The 22,672-nt window shown below is 34.6% G+C and overlaps 1 protein-coding gene across 3 annotated transcripts in view; it reads left to right on the top strand.

Moving 5' to 3' along the window:
• Positions 1–22,672, top strand: part of ROR2 (receptor tyrosine kinase like orphan receptor 2) — a 149,233-nt gene that overhangs the window by 106,938 nt on the left and 19,623 nt on the right. For all 3 annotated transcript variants that reach the window (XM_035310534.1, XM_035310536.1, XM_035310535.1), the window contains exons 3-4: positions 7,589–7,876; positions 9,050–9,080. In XM_035310534.1, coding sequence (XP_035166425.1) covers positions 7,589–7,876; positions 9,050–9,080 — 319 coding nt within the window. The remainder of the gene's footprint in view (positions 1–7,588; positions 7,877–9,049; positions 9,081–22,672) is intronic.

Here is a 22,672-nt window from a genome sequence, read left to right as displayed (position 1 = left end):
AAAAAAAAAAAAAAAAAAGAAAGAAAGAGAGGGACCCTTGTTCTTATATGACTCATTGGTATAGAATCAGTTGCTAGTTTCTAGCATGTCTGGTCTGGAAGTGGCCTCATTTTACTCCTCTTATTTTTGTGACTACAAAATTCTCAAATAAGCAAAAATCCATTGCCTGAAACATTTTGTTTCTTTGGTTTGAATGTTAACACAAGTTAACCCTTGTGTTTCTGTATCATAAAGAGGTAACAATTTTTATTTCAAAAATCATTGCACAGATATATTTTGGAAATTTGTGTGTTCCATGAGAAAATTAGAAAGAGTCCTTACCCTCTTCTACCACATTGGTTTTCTTTTCTTCATTGAGGAATGTTTAGTTATATTAATCTGTTCATGACTTTTTTTTTTTTTTTTTTTTTCCATTTCTGTTAGTATAATTGACTCAAAATAGGCCTGAAAACAATAGTAAACAAACCTCAATATTACCAAGGTTAGATCCACTGCAGAACTGTGTAGGTCACTTTTGTCCTCAAAATCCTCCAGAAACACTGAAAAATATTTCTTTCTCCAGGAGTAACCAGGTTAAGCATATTAATATTAATAATATGCAACTTTTTAAAAAGTTTTAAGTCTGTTCATTCAAGTGAAACTAGCCTTCTAGCTCTGAACAGACTTCACTATGACAACAACTTCTGAAAGTTGATGGGGTAGGACTGTAGGACCGTGACTCAGCCATCAAGGAGAAGTTACCTACTGGTAAATTTACCTACCAACAAGGAGAATTTACCTACCTGTTTCCTTTAAGTGAATACCTGAATTGCCACCAAAAGAGCACTGCCTCTGAGCAATGCTTTTCTGGAACCAGGAACAGTGAGCTTTTGCTGTAGGAGAACTTAGGTCTTCTGGAGGTCTTCTGGGTATGTCAGAATGTTAAATAAATAAATAAATCTCTTCCCAGTCCAATGAGTTCCACCAAGTAGGACACTTAGTCTAAGTGAGACACCTGGGCTTCATCCCTCTACGTATGAGAAAGTACTGCTCAAAAATAGGTTTCCTTCTGCTAATAAGAGAGCATAAGCCCACTGATTTAAGTGTGAGGGACAACATTCAGACTGTGGCAATATTTCAATGGCAATTCTTTATTCCCAAATTGTCTGTAATTTGTTCCAAAGTATATCTCAAGTATCCAGCTGCTTGTGTATGTGATCCAAAGTGTATGTGATCCAAAACATTTTATTTTACATGCTTGTGGATGTATTTTTGTACATTGAGATCAAAACGTATAAGGAAAATGGGGTGCAAATAATGGGATTGAATTAAGCTGTAAAGTATCAGTTTATCTGGAAACATTACGTAGCAATGTATAACTCAACTTAGTTTCCTTAACTACTCATGTATTTTAGGAGAGCTGCCAAACATCTCTTGCATTTCCTAACCTGGCTTCAATATATTGCTATAAATTGCTCATCTTCGTACTGGAGTTAAAGGCCAAAGAATTGAGAAGACTGCTTTACATTTAGGAAAACAGTCTGTACCAGTCTTATACTCCACCCTCTCCTTAGTAGAGTGGTGCTTCTCAGTGTATTTCCAGTGATTTATATGTGGAAAGAGCCACTTTACTGGACTCTCACCATCAACTGAGGTGCAATGGTACGATACATGTCCCCTAAGCTCCTGTACTTTCAGCAGTGTTGCTGTACAAAACTCTGGAAAGAAGTGCTTTATATTTTGGCAACTTTCATCTTTCTTATCTCTTATGACAGTGTTCTGATCTTAGATAAGCTTAGAACACTCCACAATGCTTTGATATTTTTATAGATTACCTGTCAATTCTTTGAATGTTTTATACTCTTTTCTGTATTCATAACAGTACCTTTGGGAGTAGCGTCATCTCTCAAGTCATTTCTTTTACCTGTAAAATTAGAGCACTGTTAACATTATGCTATTCCATAAACTAAAGTATGTTTTTTAAGTTAAAAAAATATGTCTTATTACTGGAAATAGTGAATTAGCTCCTAATGGAAATATGGTTACTTTATATATATATTTATTATTTATATAATATATATATATATTGTATACATATATATATATATATAGTGTTGGATGTAAAGTATTATTAACCTTAAAAGAAAATGAAATGCCATCACAGAAGGTTGCCAGCTGAAGCTGGGGCAAGAGAGCCTATGTTATTTTTTACAGCCTACAAAAATAACTATGAGTTATTTGAAGACAAAAATGAAAATTGTGGAGAGGTAGAAATAAAGAAAAAGCAAAGAGTAGAGGGAATGATAATCCAACACTGCTATTTAAACAAAAGATGTTATATATTTTTCTAATGGTTTTGAAAACTGGGAAGTCCTATTAGTGAACAAAAAAGGCTTTGAATTGGATGCAGTTTTGCTGAAAATACATTTTGATTTTTTATATATTAAAAAGTTGATTTTAAATGTTTAGTATTTAAAGCTAATACTGTTGCAACTTATGATATGTTATATAATACCGAGGAGATGGATTTATGCTTTTTTTCAACTGTTGCATTTAAAATTATTTAAGTGCATATATGACTTATCAGAGAACATGCATTCTAAAAGGTGATAAAATTTAGATGTAATTATTACCATTTGCTCTGAAGATATTGTTTTATCTTTAGGTATCTAGCACTATAAGGTTCAGATTTTCCATTCTTTCAGAAATTGGACATGTGGAACTTGGAATAATATTGTACAAATAACCACTTAAACCACGTGTAAATTTGGCAAGTCACTTAAACAAACTCTCCTTGCTTTAGTTTCTACATTTGGAAAGTAACATTGATGATATCTTCCTATCTCCTAAGATTTCAGTATTCATAAGTGATTAAGAATTTCTGAAATAAATAGCTGCAAATTTTTGATAATTGCTACTCAGGGAGGTGATCATGATGATAGTTTGAAAATTAGTTATGCTTGGTTATTTCTAAAATCAGCATAGGGAAGATGAGCAGCAACTAACAAAAATGGAAATCAAAACTCTAATCAAAAACATCTAAGACAGAATTAATTTGATTCAAAGTAACTAAAGAGATTTAGAGAAATACTTTAGAACCAACTCTAAGATCTAAGCTAAGATCTTAAAATAACAGAAGTAGAATGATCATTTTGTATCGTGTTTATGACAAGCATGCCACTTATGGTTTGAGACAATAACTATGACATCTAAGTCCCAGAATAATTTAAATAAAAAGAAGAAAAATAGTATGTATGTGAGGTTTCTGTGATAGTTGCTTTCTTTATGTTTTTAGCTTAATATGTGTTTTTGTGCATATAACAACGATTTGACATTCTTACCCTATGTGGGAAAAGTTTATTTTTATATTCTTGCCAAAACATGCAAAATAGTCCTGTCATCTTAATTTTGATTTGCTGTGGAATTCTGTTTGATATATTTGTATCAAATCTATTTCAGGTTAAAATATGAAGGACTGGCAACGTAACAAAGACATTTCAAAATATGAAAGAGTTCTCCAGCGTTCATGTCAGTCATTTTCCTAAGCTACTTTATTCTCAGGGTACATAGAGTATGATAGTATAACATAATATGTAGATTAAGTTGTATTATTCTCTCATAGCTTCTTGACAGAACAGTTTTTACTCCATTCAAGCAAAACAACTATTAGTAATGGTTGTACAATATGTTAGAAACCATAATAAAAGAGAAATTTAATTTAGAGTACCTTTGCCTACAGCAAATGCAGAGACATCCATCAGATATCTTTTCCCTTTGTAGTAATCCGAGCAATCTGATAACCAAGCCAAAGACCACTGAAAGCAAAGGAAGCATTTTCCTTCGTTTTCATGAACTTTGGAACAAAGCCAGAGTACAGAAAAGACTGTATATAAAACCAGTTTTTGTGCAACACAGAAAACTGCTGGCCATTATACTTGGATTTTTATTTTTTTAAAATCTAGTTGAATACCTATATTACAAAGGAAATAGAATTGTTACTAACATGATATTTACAAGTTTAGTAATGCTTTTTTTGCACATAGCAAGCCCAAAACATATTATGGAGAATATTTATTATTTGTTTCATAGATATTTCACTATTAAAACAGAAAAATAAATCTGTTCAGGTTTTAAAAATCTCTAGTTGTCTGTTACAGAACAAAAATATAAAACACAAGTTAAATAAAATACAAGTCCTAGAGTTTTCATGTTTCATTTTCCTCTGTACTTGTCCAAATGAATGTTTACTTATTAAGAGAGAGAGCTAAATTGAAAAAGTTTGCTTTTAATGTTGTTAGGGTACCATTTTAGTCTGGGAACCAGTTTGTTTTTTTCTCCAAACCATTGCATCAAGCTGGCATCCACACAGTGTTTGTGGTGTGCCGTACATCACAAAAAGTAACTGTTAAATATCACCACAGAAATTAAATAAGGAAAATGTTCTTAAGAATATGGTTGGTAAAATTTTCCACTTTGTTTGAAAGTTTTGCAATTTGGGGTTGTCTAAATTGGATGCCAAATAACAGGGCAGCATAAGAAACGGCTGCCCACTCTTCCATACGATCACTTCAGATTCAGTAAGTATATAAATGCCAGACTTCAGCATTATTTCTCAAAGAGAAAATGAACCTAGCAAGCAGAGTGTACTTCAGGGTACTGACATAAGCAGTGGTTAGGCCTTCATGTTCCCTAATGCTCCTAAGCTTTTCCACAGAACTTTGAAGAAAACAGGAGTGCTTCAAAGTTCGGTAGGTTAAAATATTTATTACTTGATTTGTAATAACAGGGTAATTTAAAACACTGCACAAAATAAAATTGGCAGGAGGAGTAATGAACTAAAGCCAAATTTTGACCTGCAGGAAATGGATTCAGTTACACTGACTTCAGGGGAAGTGCATCTAATCACACTGGGTCTGAATTAGTCCATAAATCTTTGGCATTGCTCTTAGTGGTAATAGTTTTGTTCTCATTATTAATGGAATCTGATTCATAAATTCAGATGAAATATTTTGTTTTAAAAGCTATAGACCAAATTACTTCCCATAGTAATTCTAGTTTAATTGGAATAACAGCAAGGTTTAACATGGATTTAGTCTTGAATTAATAACAATTCTTGATCTTTACTTATTGTAAATTTAATGTCTATTTTCAGCTGAATTAATTTAAATGTAATATCCATAGCTAACCTCAGCTGAAGACTCAACCCAGGTCATTTTAAGTCACGAAAAGTGAAATAGAGATAAAGGGTAAAGCAAGCTATAAGATGGCCAATGACACAAAAGCTGACAAATAGATCAAGAACGTTGTAGGCTTCTCACATTTCTCTGTGTTAAGAACAAAAATTGTACTGCAGAACCACAGTGACTGTCAGTTTACTACACCTGAATTGGCCCATAATCATGGAAAGCATCCTCTCTGCCTCTCTCTTCATAGGAATCAGGAGATCAGGAGCAGCTCTGAGCTAAGTGACTATCTCTGTGCTGGCTCCATGTTGGAAGTGGTCCAGTCTCTCCTCCAAAAGGTTCTTTAAACTCCTTCAGCTCCTTTGTATAGGTACATTCCGGCCACCCCAGCAGACACAGTACTGCTCCTTTAGTTGGTGCTCTCATGGCCCTATGTCGTGGCTCTAGTCTTCCACCAAACAACTTAACTGTCACTGACGTGACTGGATGTCATTGCACTTCCTCAGTTGCCCCCCCCAACCCCCCCTTTTTTTTTTAAGATTTTTTATTATTATTATTTCTTTTAATTCTCTGCTTCTTTTCATTTATTTTCATAAATTGGTTCTTCTAACTCAGTTGGTTCTTATTGACTATGGCAACTCTTTTTCAAACATATTTCAAATGAATGCAGACTAATTTATCTTCCTGCCTGTATACTCTGCCTCAACTGCACTGTTTGAAAATAGGCTACATAGGGATTATGAAAAAGTAGCAAAATAAATGTTTATATTCTTTAAATAATGATCAAAAGTGAAATAGGCATGGAAATTCCTTTTCTGCTTTGGGGGTGGGACCTTGCTTACATTCTTGCTTGCAGTAATTTGATTTTCCGTTACCTGCCAGAATGTCATCCTAGTTATGCCAACTCTGCAGCTGTGAAATGTAACCATAAATGACAAGAAATCCTAAGCAAGACCTGGCAGAAAGCATTCATATATCTCCCCCACAATTTTTTTCTTTTTTTTTTTTTTTTTTTTTTTTTTTTTAACAAAGTATTTTAATATATTTTGTGTTCTGTCAAAATGTTTTAAAGACTACTAAGGAACAGTAGGCTAACAATCATGAAAATTAATGTAAGATTGCAGACAGAATAATTTATTTTATAAGCAAGAGGATAATAAACTAATTTTCCTTAAGTCAGTAATGTTATGCAGAGATTATGTATTTAGATCTTACTTCATTTTCTGTTTACTGACATACTAAATTCACACTTGCCTACATTGTATTTTCATACTGTACTGTAAAGCAGGAATTCTTTTGAAATTCCAATTGTATAGAACAAGGTAATACTCAGTAAAAATTTGGCTTTCCAAATTCTTTATATTCTGATGTTTCTACTGCTGCTTGTTCCTTTTCCAGTGCTACCCTTAGCCATTAGAGAGGAACTGATTTTCATGGTTATGTCAAATGTAAATCAAAGCAGAGCATCAATTTTCTTGAAGGTATTTCAGGAATTAGACTGAGAATGTTGACTGCTGCATTCTGATGTTAGATTCCTGTACAGTGATATGCTATCTCCTAATTAGACAACTGCAAAATAATTTAACTGATAGGAAAGGGCACTTATGGACATGCATCAAAGTTACTTTTTTATTTGGATCTAACTGACACAAAAATGAAGTGCAATATGAAGTATACGTAATGCTCGATGTCTAGATAAATTCATGAAAGGAAACATGAACATGACAGATGAATACTTTTCTCAGTTTTTTTGACAATCTCATTATTATTTCAATGGAATTGAATGCTTTCAATGTGTGATACACTTCAGTTGCAGGACTTCTAATGCCAAATCAAATTTAAAAGCAATAAGCTACAGAATTTATGATTACCAAATTTTTCACATCGTTCTTCTGTTAAATATTCCATTTACCACTTGAGATCACCAATACAGCATACAGGCTTTCTGACAAGCCCTTTGCTTTCAGCAAACCACAAGTTAGTGATTTTAGTTTTCATTTATAAAATTTAAATCAACAATACCTGTTTACCCAATATACATACAGACTTCTATTTGTCCATTTTAGCACTATTTTGGGACTTGACAAAAAAATGGAAGCCTATAGCTTTAAAATGTCAATTTAAAAATATAGCTTCAAAGTAGGTGAAGGGAGATAGAAATGTAATGGTATTAACTCATGTCTGACCTCCTAATCTGCATACTTACCTGTAGACAAACCTGAAGTCAATCACAAAACACAAATTGGAGTGTGATGCCATGCTTTATCTAGGTCAATGAAGAGTATATTTACTTATTTGTCTATTCGTATATCCTTGAAAGAAAGCTGAAACTGTTTCCAAGATCCACTCATAAAAATGTGCCTTTGGGCAGTCTTTTATCCCAACTCAAGTGAAGTTTGATCTTTTCTGACCTCTTACCCTTACAGGTTACTTTCTGACCTTTTTGGAACCAGTAAACAATATCACTGTAGTCCAGGGGCAAACAGCAATCCTCCACTGCAAGGTAGCAGGAAATCCATCTCCAAATGTCAGATGGCTAAAAAATGATGCTCCTGTGGTGCAGGAGCCAAGACGTATCATCATAAGAAAAACAGATTATGGTTCACGTCTGAGAATTCAGGATCTCGATACCACGGATACAGGATACTACCAGTGTGTGGCTTCCAATGGGATGAAGACGATAACTGCAACAGGAGTGTTGTTTGTAAGGCTTGGTGAGTTCCTGGCTTATATAATTACTCAGAATACTTTATTGGCTAGGTATTAGTTTTCACAATAACATAATGAGAATTGAATATGATGTTTTAAGAATCCTCAGCAATGAAAAGAAATAAATAAAGCCATTGCCAGGGGCCTCTCCCCATCGTAGAACTTCATGGTTGAACTCGATACCCATTCACCAGTAATAAAAGAAAGTAAATACAGATGGAAGTCTGTAAATATGTAGCGAAGAAAAAATTTTAAGTGCCAGAATAATGTATTAAAAGGTAACATTTCATTGCCTGAAGTTTTCACTTTAATGCTGAGCACAAATATAAATATATATATACATATATATATATATATATATATATATATATTTTTAAAGAAAGAAACAAAAACCAACACTGAAGTGAAGCAGTTTTTGTTTTCTTTTGATGTTCAATAACACTGTATCTATCCTTGTGAACTATCATGTTGGTACTGCTACTTAAAAACTGGCCTCAAAGTCTGCCCTTTGAGAACAGACCTACTGCATCTACACTACACCTTCAAGAAGTACTTTAATTGTTTTTTGGAGACTTGATCATTCAGTCTGCAAGCAAAGCATTTATTTATTTATTTTGCTTGTAGGTATTTCTGATGTAGTGAAAAAATAATTCAAGACATGTTTTCCTAAAGTGTCTTCCAGTTTTATACTGATAATAACTAACTCCTCAGTTTGTTTGTAGTGATTTATTAAGTGCTGGCTATCAGACCTTGTTCCCATTGTGAGAAAGGTTAAGGGCATACCCTTGTCATACCATAAACTCTGATAGTAAGGCTCAGGTGAGGCTTAGTAAGAGGTAAGAGATGTGTCAAGATAACACATTGTCTTTTTAACAGCCTATATTTTTATGGCAGCAGATATTTTCCAACAAAAAAATAAGTCCACTCAAATTGCTGCCTGAACAGACAGAAAGATTCATGTGATTTTTATTTGTGGTCTTGAAAATAGCAATATGTAATTATGTGCAGGAACCCAGAGGCTTTTGTTTGAATCTTGAGACAAATGTTCCTTAAAGAGACAGTTTGCTTTAGGTTGCTTTTTATTTATTTATTTATTATTTATTTTTATGCTGTTGTGTTTGTTGCTGTTGTGTTTGAGCCTAACTTGCCAGCAATGTTTGTTTGTTTTATGTTTGCAGGTCCAACAAACAGCCCAAATCACAATCTTCAGTAAGTACATTTTGGAAAATTACTTAATGTATTCTGAGCAATTTTGCTTTGTAAGAATTTGGTTCATAAACTCAGTAAACACTGCCTCCAACTGCAGTATGTTTACTAAAAATATCTAATATGACTGAAAACTCGTAGAATGAGTGAAACCTTTTCTGACAGGAATAGCATTCTGTTACTGTGGGTTTGGGTTTGATCAAATATTCTCAAACAACTTCTTGCTTATTTCATATTTAGGACAATGAAAATACCACAGAGTCATGATGTTTGAACACTAATTGTTTACAGGGCAAGCATGGGCTGGATGAGCGGTTAAAAATGAATGGGTAAAACGCTTAGGTTGCTGTGGTTATGAATTTATCCATGTTATACTAGTATAGTTTGAAAAGTCAGATAAAACAAAACTAGAATCCTCTCTGAGCTGTTAGATAACTTCTGTTTGTAAGTGTCATTTTGACTTTAGTAGTTACTGGCTGATTTTTCTTAGCTGTACTTAGTTTAGTTGTTCACTTGCAGATCTAATTTCATCCTTCTGACTAGATCAGCTCTGTGTTCTGCTTTATCTATGAGTTTTAATTTAAATAATACATATTGTGTATTCTTAAGATAGATTCTGCAGCATATCAATCAATGGCATATGGAATGCAACAAGGCCTTTTTATGCGTTAATTTCATGAAGTTACAGTAGGAATGGAGTAATTAAAAACAAGGATAAAAGTGAATTTGTAAAGATGCATGGATGTTTTTAAGACATTCATAACTGGTCAGTGCTTGAGACCACTGAACTGCCTTGAGTGGAAATTCCTTAAATTGCTGCAGTGGACTAACCACCACAGCATCCATTTTATAGATACTTTACTCAGTAATCTTACACGTATAAAAGTAATAACACATAGTACACATTCTTGTACTTTATATATACACAGAATGTGCAAATTCATTTAAAGGATTTCAACATTGTAAAGATTTCACAAGGTTTCATATTTTTCTTAAAATTGATTGCTAACGATTGAAGATTAAAAACAGCTGTTCAAGACAGCATACAAAAAAAAAAAGTAATAATTTCTGGAACCACTGAAATCCTATTTAAGATTATACAACACTTTACTTTAAAAAACTGTTATGCACCTGCTCTACAAAGGGTAAAGTAGTGAGATGCCAGGAAGCCATCCATTCTTTTACAGGTTTGGAAAGCAGAGACTGGTACAAGAGATAGCAAACCAAAATATGCATAGTGAAGCACTGAACTGAAGTTCAAAAAACACAGTTTTGAACACAGCTGAAGAGTAGTGAGCTCTGAGAACAAGATGAAAGGCTGGGAACCAGGTTTTACTTTGATTCCTGCTGTGTTATTAAGCAAATAATATTATTTCTTGTGGTTTCTCTAATACTATATCATTCAACCTCTTTTCCTGCACTGAGCATTATTTGTTAATATTTTACAAATATCAACATAATTTAAAAAAAACACACACACACACTGTTAAAGTGAAAAAATAAAATATGTGACACAGAATTCTTGGTTTCATGCCCACTAAAAGAAGAAGTGGATTAACGTTTCTTAGATATCTTTAATTCCTGCTTTACCTAGCTTTTGAACACTTTGTTATTTAAACTTTACTGGTTTTCAACTATAGGTTAAAATAAAGGAATAAACAACTTTATTTCATATGGTTCTGGAACTGGTTTGAGATAGGACACCCCTAAAATGGTCCCGTACCAAAGGTACAAGGGGTGAACCTGGAAGCAATAGCTTTCCATCATTTTTTGGGCTTGCCATTGGAACTGTAACGAAGAGTACAGTACTGGCAGATTATTTATCTATTTATTTATTTATTTTGCATATCTGCTAGATTGAAGAGAAAGCTGAAACTTGAGAAAAGCAGGCTGAGATCAAAGGTCAAGAGAGAAATCTTGAGGGACTTAGCAACGGAGGTCCAGTAGCTTTCAGGGATTACAGATTTTTGCCTCATTTAATGCCTGACCCTATTTAATTTTTTTGTACCTTTCTACATAATCAGGTTTTGTCCATCTTTCCAAAATCCTTATCCTCCTTTTATATTACTATTCATTACTTTTTTAAAAAATTCCCATGTTCCCTGACTTCCACCTAGTATTGCAAATAATTTGCTGTAATTTGACAGTGTTATTTTTCCTCTTTTCAGAAGCCGACTATGTTATCATTATTATTGTTGTTTCTAATGAATATTTTGTATAAAATTGTGCAGGTCAACTTGTAAGCCAGAATGAAGGAAAGGGGAAAAAGATGAATGAAATACCAAACTGCTTGGAAGGGGCTGGTGTGGAACAAAGGGCTCTTTCTGTTTGCTGGCTGTGCAGCACAGTCTCGTGTTGAACCACCTGAGTGCCGTTTCTCCTGGCATTAATGCTTCCAAAAAGACATGCTTCAGTGAAAGCGCTGAAACTTAAAACCATTGTATCTTGTTTTAAAACTATACCTAATGAATTATTAAGGGATAAAAACCTTCACCTATACAGATAACATCTAGCAAGGTATTTTTATACAATCCACGTGTTCTGCTGTGGATTTTTAAAAGCTATCTAACAATTAAGAATTGCTGCAGATCAAATGTGCATTATGCAGCTTGATTTGCCAGTGCAAAAAAAAAAGGGACCTGACTGTCTGCTAGTGATGTTGAGAGTTTTCTGTACCTTATTTATTACTTTATTCATCAAAAGTATTAAAATTATTGAAAGTATTAATAGCTACTACAAATTAATTTATAAATGAAATAAAATTAAAACTCTACCAAAAAACTAGTCTCTGACCAGCCTTTGCTGTCCAAAGAGACATGCTACTAGAGGACAATTCTACCACAGGAATAGACAGCAGGGTGAATCCTTTCTCTCCCTGAATAACGTCTTCATTTTTTGTATCATTAACATTACTCACTTTTTCCTATGTGAAGAGAGATATCCTGTCCATTCAGAAAGGTATGAATGAGAGGAAATAAAATAATTGGGTAGCAAATACCAGAGAATGGTACTTTAGAATAGTTTAAAATTAGGCAATGAATGTTAATCTCTTGAAGTCTGAGAGTAGGAAAGCAGAAACAACTGCCTTTCTTTCCAGAGATATTGCTCTTACAAGATACTGTCATTCTAAAAGGGCTCTGTTCTCTAGTTTAATTTTTTCTTGAATTGAACAGTTAGATTGAATTTTATCCATTAGGCAAATTGAAGCCAAGTTTCCTCACAGGTCGTGACTGTAGTGGAACCACCCTGAAGGGGATTTGGGATAAAAGATAACTAACAGTCTGTTGGCTTTAAGGTCCTCTGGAAAATCTGATAAGGTTTCAGGGAACTAGGCTAAGTATGAATTTTTTTAATTTATTTTATTATTTCTTTTTTTAATATTGAACACTGAGATTAGTTCAGAATTTTCAGTTACCAGTGCCTGTATGCTAAATACTTACAAGGAGAAATAGGTGGGAAGAAACATAATCATCAAGTAGAAGTTGCTGTTAGTTCAAGGAGGAATTTTTTAGGTACTAACCATTCAGAAAAACTTTGCATTGCTCATATGTCTTGTTTTATTCAGGCAGTTTGGGACAATAACAATAATTTTAAAATTCAGTCCATTGAATAAAAATGTGAAAAGAATTGTAGTTGAGAAAAAAACAGTTCTTTCAAATGATGGAAAATAAAAAGGTTTTTAAAGACTAATAACATCTGAGTTAAAACCCAGCTGAGGTATCCCAAGGCTAGGGTAGGCAGTTTATTCTCTGTGGTTCTGCATATCCTACCACTTTTATCATATAACTAAAGCACACAGCTGCTGTGACCCCAATGGTGACCTTCTGCATGATATGACAGGCAGTCCTACAGTCTTGTGGTGGGTGCAAGTATGTTTTCATAATGTGACAAATTTACATGTAACTATAAATTGGAAAAGGGACTATGAACCTTGAAAAAGAGGATGGAAGGGAGTGGGTCATCACTGCACTTCACACCGGTGCCACCTCCTTGCCCATGCCTGGGGTCTTCCAGAAAAAAAGGTACTATCTGTAGGCAAAAATAATTTTTGTTAGCTGATCAGTCTGGGAATCTAAATGTACACACTTTAGAAAGGGAAGAATACTTTCATTATAATTTAACAGCAGCAGCACCACTCCTTCCTTCTATTTGAGTGGCAAAAACTCTTTTCTAGTCTCAGTACAGTTCATACACTGATAATAGCATTTTTAATCTTGTAAATCACATGAGATTTTTCTTAAAATTCACATAAACAGATGTTTTAATACCTAATACAAGGCTATTTAAACTCAGAATTTACAGTGTTTATTCAGGTCCACTAGGACCAGGTGTTAAATATGAGGCTCCTTCAGAATGACATGCATGCCTTTTGTTTCAGCAAAATATACACTTGGAAGAGATGTCCATATTTGAGGTCTGTACATTTTTCTATGATATTTGTGGTAACATCTTGAAGTTACAGAATAAGCACATACTTTGTGTTCTGCTTTCCCGTTTTAATCAAGGAAGAAGAAGGATTTTGTGATTAAAACACTGGACTGTAATTTTAGAGGTCTGGATTTAATTTCTGGCTGTGCTGCTGTCTCCATATGTGATTGCAGCAAGTTGTTTAACCTTTGTCTCTCCATTTCTTGTACATCAAATGGAGATGGGCAATCTTGGGAATTCTGTGCTTTCCACTATTATGTGATCGGATCACTTCAAAACCTTTAGGGTGCATTCTCTCCCCTGAAAGGAAGGACTGTTGCTCCTATTTTGCAAATGAGGAACCGAGGCACAGTTTATTTCAGGCTGGTCTACATTAAACAGCATGTGTTTGCCTTGGCAGATTTCCTGGCTTCCTGACAATCCAATTTGGGGATCTGGCTGGAACATGCTGCAGTTCCTTTCTAGCCCCTGTGTGTCAGTTTCCTTTTTAATTTCAAGGTTGGAAGGGAGGCTGTATTTCACTGTGGTGTGGAGTTAGGACTCTTATCGGGGAATTTTGATCCACAATCTCAGGTCTGCTTCTTAGCCCATCGGTTTAGATGTTCTCTAACAATTTCTCAGGCTGAGACAGGAAATCTGTAGAGGAAGGAGAGAAGTGAAATCAAGGCTTCAGTGAACCAGCCATCACACTTCTTTTTCATGCTGTTTTTCTCTTTTGTCTATTTTAGAATGTAAGTTTTTTGGTATACTGTTTGATTTTTACTTTGTAGTATCCCAGTAAGTAGTATCCTAGTAAGGCTCAAAATGTCTCACAAATAAATGCATAACTGAAAATTTGGTTTGTCCAGAGCTGTAACATACACTCAAAAGAAGTGTAGTCTGCTGTCTTATAATGGAAAGTGAGAATTTTTTATTCTAATCTTACATTTGTGGTTTTGAAAAATATCATTTTTTTTCTCATTAAAAACCCAGAGTATGTGTAATTCAAGGCAAGCTTAAAGACCAGTGGAAGTGCTGGTTTGGGTTGCTTTGCACCACACGAGATTGTGGCTTCTTCCCACGCTATATTATTTCTTCAGCTTTAATTTCCCATTTAAATATTTTTCTAATCTTTAGTAAATAAATAATGAAGGACCTATGCATTTTGTTATTTAGTGATAGAAGTATAAATTCAATATGGACTTACAAAATTGACTGATTTAAACGTCTTGTGTGTATTTAACGAGGTTAGCACTGGAGTAGAAGCAGGCATCTATGGGCTACTTTGTACTCTCCAGAGCAATGGTTAGGTTTCTCACAGCCAGGAAGCTCTCTTATCAATCAGGCTGTAAGATGTGACTCTGAGAAGTCCAGGTACAGCCATGAGCCAAAACCTGTGTCTCTATATCAGCAACTTGTTATCTGAAGAAACTGTTTGCAAGTGGTAGCCTTTTCCTTTCCTTTTAAAGGAAGAAAAGAACAAGGGGAAGAAGCTTGAAAAATAATAATAATAATAATAAAAAAAGTTAATATTTTGTTTCAATTGTTATGCCCACTCACGTAAATTATTCAGAACACCCCGCTCCCCCAAACAAAGGGATGCCAAGGGATATGCAAAGAGCTCTGTGTTACTATATAAATCTAATGCCCCTGAGCCCTTACAGTGTAATACAGCTGCTTTGTACTGCTTTGAACTGCACGAGCCTGGTTGCAAAGGCAAGACAGCATCCTTATGGGACTTGCTATTGGACAAGACTTTTAAACAGCTTAGGAAGAGGCAATTAATTACACTTGTCTGCTTTTACAGTTAAGCTGTTGTAGGGTTAAATCTGAGGAAGCACCTTGCCTCTTGTGGTTAGCAGTACAGTCGATTCTTTAAAATGGGTGGACCATGTAATGTAATTAATGTAGTGCACACCACTTTGCTGTTGTATATGGGGCTCCAGGACATAATATACCAAAGCACAAGAACATTTTTTTCCTAAGAGATGTGCTTTCCAAAATTTAGAAGTTTAGCTTATAGGTACCCACCTACATAATTAAATGAAGCTGATGTTTTATATAAGGAGAATTTACCCACAGACTGTGGGCTAGGACAAGCTCCTTTTTACTCTGCGGAGCAGTGGTCACGTTTCTCACAGCTAGGAGGCTATTTTATCAGTTGAGCAGTAAGGTGTGATTCTGAGATGTGCATGTACAGCCAAGAGCTGAATACAGCTCCAAGTTTGTAAAAATGTGACCCCAACATGCCCTCTTCCAGCAATTTCAAGATTATCAACAGGTGCTTAGGTTTGGGCAGCTCAGAGAAACAATTTATGTTAAACTACCAAAGAACTTTCAAGCAAAATAAGACATTTGTTGATCCTTTTAAAAATATATGTAAATTGATATTCAAAGTAGTAATGGCCCTTGGGCTTTTGGCAAGTAGCTACTGCAGCTGTTGGACATCCCTGATATAACCAGGGATCTTTAGTTTGTTTTGATTTTACTTCCTCTCTCTTTCCCTCCCCTTCTCTCCTTCGTTCAGAAGCTTAAATGGCTTTCAAAGTATTTATTGTATGTCCTACAAAAGGACAGTTATATGTCCCTGAGACTTCCTGTCAGTATTTGATGCCACACTGAGTATAATTAGAGTTCCTTAGGATGCTGAATAGCTTCTAAGTGCATACATGGAAAGGGTGAATATTGTAGTTAGGCACAAAGGTAAAGGAACGCTATTCTAATGAAAAGTAGGTAATTCAACAAAATGAGGTAATGTTGTAACACCATATCATAAATCATCCTTTCAATTTTTATGGCTTTATAGTTATTTTTTCCTTGCTTTTGTATTATTTCATTCTCTGTTTCAGTCTGAAAGAGCCAAACTATAGATGCAACTAATTCACCATACTTCACCAGAAAATAATTCACCATTCACCAGAAAAGGTGAAACAGATGGTACAAAGTGATAAAATTTAAGCATTTCCCTTCAAAACTAAATAACATTAGGTGTGATAGAAAGCCTTTCATTTTTTTCCTTTTTCAAATAAATAGAAAAAAAAAAAGTAGTAAGTAAACCTACTCTTTTAAATTTCTACTTCTTTTGTAGAAGAAAATATGAAGTTTTTGTGGTAATATTACTCTAAAAATAAAATTGCAACATATCTTACCAACAGTCTCCTCACAAAAGTCATTCATAAGTATTACATTTCTCATTTTGGTAAACCAGATAATACTACAAAAGAGGAAAAGGATTGCTTTATATGGGAGACAAACAACATATGGTGTATCACAGTTTTTATACAGCATAACATACATAGCTGTACTTTATACAATTTTATATAAAAACAAACATTGTTTTTAAACATATGTGCTCGCACACACAGGCACACTTTTTTTTCTCCTAAAAGTTTTCTAAGTGTTCAATTTGCAAACCAGAAAGCACATTTTCACCCACCCCACCATGCTTTACTTCACATTGGGAAATCAGTCTCTTTAGTTCAATGGAATAGGTGTGTCTCCACAGGCTGACCTGCATGCAGAAATCCTGGTAATTTCATCTCAATTTTACAAACAAACAAACAAACAAAAACAAAAAAAGCTTTTTTTTTTTTTTTTTTTTTTTCTATCCACCTCATGCCAATAAAGTAGTTTCAGATTGCAAAGCAATGAGTGAACGGGCAAGGGAAATATGTGCAATGTTAATTGAAAAATTTTCCCCCAAAACAAGAAAAGTCTGCCTCAGTAGGGAATGGTATAAGAAAATAGTTTCAAATGGGAACAAATCTATGCTTTCAATAGGAAGAGTACAGACTGTCTTTCTACTTTCTTCTGCAATAGATTACAGTTTATTACATGCTACTTAAAAACATATTCTTAATAGTTTCAAGACTAGGCAGTGAGTGATAGCTTGTAAACTTTTTGTCACTCAAACTGACAGATACACCAGTATTCACAGGATCTTAGTTTTCAAGTGTTAGGAAATAAATGCTAACATGTTAATCTTAAGAGATGCATTTGATCTGCCAATTGCGTTTTCTTCAAATTTGTTTTGATTAATGAAGAGTTTATTAACGTTAAGCCCGATTAAATTAATTTATGGAGCTGTGGTGCTGCTACATTGCTACTCACAGCCTATCAAGTTAATAATGTTTGTGTGGCATCCTGTGTGTGGCATCTGAAAAGAAATTGTAACTGTGAATTTTGAATGTGAAATATTCTGCTTTGCCTGAAATAAAAGACAGCATCCATTATTACATTTTTGGACATTTTTGGGGAAAAAAAAAAAAAAAAAAAAAAAAAAAAAAAAAAAAAAAAAAAAAAAACATTCAGCCATTGGAAAGAAGAATAGAGGAGAGCAGTGTCTTTAGAAATGAGTTGTGAAAAGCATTCAGTAAAAGGTTTTAAGTTCAAAGGAAGAAAAGTTTTCAAAATTATCATTTGGGTTTGCATGAGAGCTGGGAGATATACAGGCTTCCCAGCAGTTTTGGGTACTTTGAGGTGCTGTGCGAAGGGTAGGCCAAATTCTGCTCTTTCCTACCTCTTCTAGTGGTTGGGGTAGAGGACCCTGTTTCTATTTTTCTTCTTGAGAACTCCAGAGGCTTTGATTGAAACTGGCATATAATTTCCTGTGTAGAAAAAGATAATTTTCCTAATTTGGAAAAAATCATGTGGATTTATGATGACACACCAGAATTATTTCATGAGGTCTGGATTCCTTATCCGTACCACCCAGATCTTGGTCACTGGAGCCAGCCAATGGATGGAAAGCTGTAATAATAGGCTGCTGTCTTCAAACTAGATCAGCCCAGAAGAGGAGACACATACTTATCTGTTGATAGAAAGGAATGGCAAGGCACAAAAAATGTTAGGTTTTACTCTAGGACTGTGGAGGACTGTAGGCACTTTTAGTAGTAGCCCCTTTTCACACCCCCAATCTGCCTCTACCTCCCCTTTCTATATCCCCTGTCTTCCTGGGCCCTCAGAAAACTTCTCATAACATTGCCTTATTTAACCTGAAGTGCTAGCCCTGACATAGGTGCCAAACAATTTTATTTTCTCATGCAGGTTGGCAAAGCTTGCTATAGATTGGGTATTTGGAGAACTTATCAGCTGAACACTCATAGGCTGGGCTTCGCACATGAAGATGGAAATGATGCAAAAACTGGACAAATTTAGCTAGTGTTTCATTGGAACAGCAAAGGCATGCCCTAGCAAGTTGCAGGTGTCTGCTTAATAGCACAGGAACAAAATGGCTGCTTTTTCCTTGTATTGGTTTTGGTTTGTTGGGAAAAACAAACAAACAAACAAACAAACAAACAAAAAAAACGCTTTGGTCTTGGGAAAATTTCAGCTCCAAAATGTCCTGTGAAGTAAAGAACATCTATGAAAATAGCCTCTAGCACTGGGATGTGTTCTAAAAGTGTAACTTTCTGTAATGTTGCCTACAATATGTAGTTGCTATTGCATTCACAAAAAAACAAAAACAGACAAAATAATAAAACAATAACAACAACAAACAGAACATCTAACAAGTAAGAATTTCATATTAATGCTTAGATGTTTTAAAGAAATCACTTACCTCATGCTGGGGTTTTCTGATAAGCAGAATAAACCATCCTTTTTTCCTAAGACTGGAATAATTATTGTGAAACCCCCATTTCAATATTGTACAGTTAGAAATAGTTAAGTTTCTGTAGTTTTAATAAAAATGAACTGTGAAGGACTTTGAAGATGAGCACTTCCATGTTCATATAATTATGTAACCTTGAGTTTATAGCTGATGCTATGATAATTTCTGGCTGTTTTACAAAGTTCTCTGCTATCAGCCATTTAATCACTGTGTTAGCTGAAATAGCAAAACTGCTTTTGTTATGTAAAAAAAAAAAAAAAAGAAAGAAAAAGAAAAAAGAAAAGAAAAAAATTACATCCATATGGTTCCTTTCATTTTTAGATTTGCTCTGATATTTTCATAAAGGATCAGTTTATAGGGATACAGTCAGTTAAAACATTTTGAATTCTGAAATAAAATTAAAATATATTTAAAATCTGTCTTTACAAAAAAAAAAAAAAAAAGTTTGTACTTTTTTAATTAAAAAGCTAAGAAGCACTTTACAGAAAACTGTTATATCCCAACATTCATGCCAACTAGGCATGCTTGGTGCCACATGACAGGAAGTAGCTGCCCTTCCTTCACCCTTCCACCCCCAGACCAGCTTGTTTGGTGAAGCTCAATGGCCCTCCCTTCCATGGTATTACAGTGATCAAAGCTGCCCCTTGCCCATCTCCCCTTGATGGCCTTCCCTTCCCGCTGATCAGCCAACATGCCATCTTAGCTCTGTTCTTTTAGGCATAAACAAGCTGCCCAGGTCCAGCCCTCTGTCTTCTGCATTGGCCCTAAGGCAATGGTGGCCCTGCTCTTCAGCTGCCTGATACCAGTTTTACTGCTGCCTTTGTATGGTAGCAATTATAATTGCATTCTCAGCTGGTGGACTCTTCTGAGAACTTGTTGGAGCCGAGCTGTGTGTACTTGCTCAGGGTGGCATGGAATGGGAAGGAAAGATAAAAGAGGAATTCTGTTTTCTGGCAGTTGGAGAAATAAAGACTTGCTTGTTAGAGGCACTTTAAAAGGCTCATTGGTCCTACAGCTTTTTCCTGGGAGTGTCAATGGGAGACAATTTATTACACAGTCACAACACATCAGGAAAGATAACTTGCCTTAAAAAAAAAAAAAAAAGAAAGAAAGAAAGAAAGAAAGAAAGAAAGAAAAAAAAAAAAAAGGGGGGGGGGGGAAGGAGACAGTCTCAATGGTTTGTTTGGTGAGAAAGAAGCTGGAATGCTGCAAGGCCAGGTCCATATTCCCATAAGTTGAAATTAGCTTCCTGAAGCTTTTTCTTTTTTTAAATTCTTCAGTAACCCTAATGGTAACAGATGTTTCTGATAAAAATATCTAATACTCGACAAAGCAGATTGGCAACCTTCCTTGGATTTCCAGCTGACTCATATGATTTCAAGATTTCATCCAAACATGTTAAGACCTATGAAAGTAACGGGAGAATTTACATAAATACCATGTCAGTAAATTGAAAGAGATTGGAGGAAAGTTTGTAGAGAGAATTAATATTAGTTCATCTTTTTGAATTTACTTGTGGTAGTCAGAGGTTTATGACTAATGTGTCCAGGAACAATCTTCTGTTCCTTGCAGAAATTTCAGGAGCAGGTGTCCTTGCTTAGCTTTGCTTCTTTCATTGTGATAAAGGACTATCTGCCTTGCAAATGTCAAAATTCTTATCTTCTCTCTCCTGACATACAGTTCCACTGTATCTGAATGACTAAGCAGATATTCCATAAGCTGGAGCTGTTACTACTTATTGAGTAACTCTGTGCTGGATCATGGGTAGAACAGTACAATAACTTGTATTTATGTAGGGCCACTTCAAATATTTCACCCAGGCTACTTTACTAAGAGCCATCTTCCCACCATGTCTATATTTCCATATGTTATTGTGGTTGAGAACAGCAATATTTTTTGGTATAATGAAATCTTTTCTAAATATGTAATGATAAATACATGAATGTCTGAGATACCATCAAACCCCAGTAGCGCGTAGTATTATCTCGTGAACACTCTGCCCCTGCTTCACATGTTTGGTTCTTTCCTACATCTTTGCTACTGGGGACTATGTATTTCTTGTTACAGGAGTGATGAAAGATAATTCTGTGAAAGAAGGGAAGTAAATACCAATTTCCATGAATTTTAATCACTTAAATCACTGAACACGGTAGCTTGTAGCAAAGACACTGCTCAGCCAAAAGTGCTGACACCGACTTAAGGCAATGCTTATAGAGCAAGACAATTTGGTTTGTGATTCAATGCAGGCATAGGCTTAAATTGTATTGATGCCCACCTGTTTTCTTGGGTTTAAATGTATTTTAAGTAACTTGCATTAAAAACATCCTCCTTTCATGATAACATCCGAATATATGTTTAAAATATTATCTGGACTGTTTAAATATGTCAGTTTAAAACAAATTATGAAGCAGGCTTTGACGTCTAAGTTCTGTGTTTAAAAACACTTTTTGTAATCAGGTGTGGAAATAATTGCAGTAGGCTAAAAATAGCATTGTTTACAAGTTGCTGTTTGACAACTTATTTTTCTCTAGGTTATCACAAACACTAAGACCACTTGCAGCTGTGTTTTCACTAATGACATTTCAATGAATTGCTTTATCAATTACCTGACTTAAAATGGTGTCTTGAATATTATGATTAACAAATTCATCATTTAATATAATCAATGGAATAAATATCAATTGTTATTTTCCAATTAGACATTGAATCTAAAGTTTCAGTTCACAGCATACTTTCCAGTAACTAGCAGATAAATATTCAAATCAAACTCAGCAAAATTGCTCTGTTCATTTAATATGGCTTTAATTACCTTTTTAGGTGTTCTGTCAAGTGTTACTTTTTTTTTTTTTTTTTTTTCTCATTAAAAACACAAAAATAAGTGCTACATGGTAATGTTTATGCAAATTGTACTGTAGATGTAGGAGAAATCTTACTTTGGGGACTGCTTTTAAACTCAACGAGCATCTGGTAGCAAAATTCATGGGCCATGTCCCTGGTGAGTGTAAATTGTCATAGGTCCATTGACTTCAACTCAGCTATGACTATATATACAAATTCCTGCACCTGTTAGTTTTTTGACTATTTAACACTAAACTTCTCTTCTTTTCTGATTCCATTTTAAAATTTCCCTTAGTGAAAGGTGCACACAAAAAGTTTTTATATCCATCTTGCATGTTAGTGAAGTCTCTGAGGTTTTAACTACTTTGATGGGTATTTTCTTTTATCCCAAGAGAGCTGATCTTTAGATGCTGATGAAGATGTGGAAACAAATGATTTTATGTGCCATAAAGGTGGGTCATCTGCAGATAAAACTTTGGTCAGAGAATGAAGATGTTTATTCAGAGCATGGGGACAGGTAGAGCAGGAAGCATGTGCTGTTCTCCCATGGTGCTGGCCAAGGGCATCTCCAACTAGGCAGGGGTCTACTACAGCACTGAAGTTGTCCCAGTCCTTGGCTTTTTTTTTTTTTTTTTTTTTTTTTTTTTCCGAAATTTTTTTTTATAACCCCTTTTTTAAAAAAAAAAAAAACCACCACAAAAACAATAATTTTATTTTTTTTATGGGCAGAAATTTTGTG

The sequence above is a fragment of the Oxyura jamaicensis genome, chromosome Z, assembly GCF_011077185.1.
Source record: "Oxyura jamaicensis isolate SHBP4307 breed ruddy duck chromosome Z, BPBGC_Ojam_1.0, whole genome shotgun sequence".
Classification (NCBI taxonomy): domain Eukaryota; kingdom Metazoa; phylum Chordata; class Aves; order Anseriformes; family Anatidae; genus Oxyura; species Oxyura jamaicensis.
Note: the sequence above shows the minus strand (reverse complement) of the source record. Positions and strands in the feature narration are given on the sequence as shown.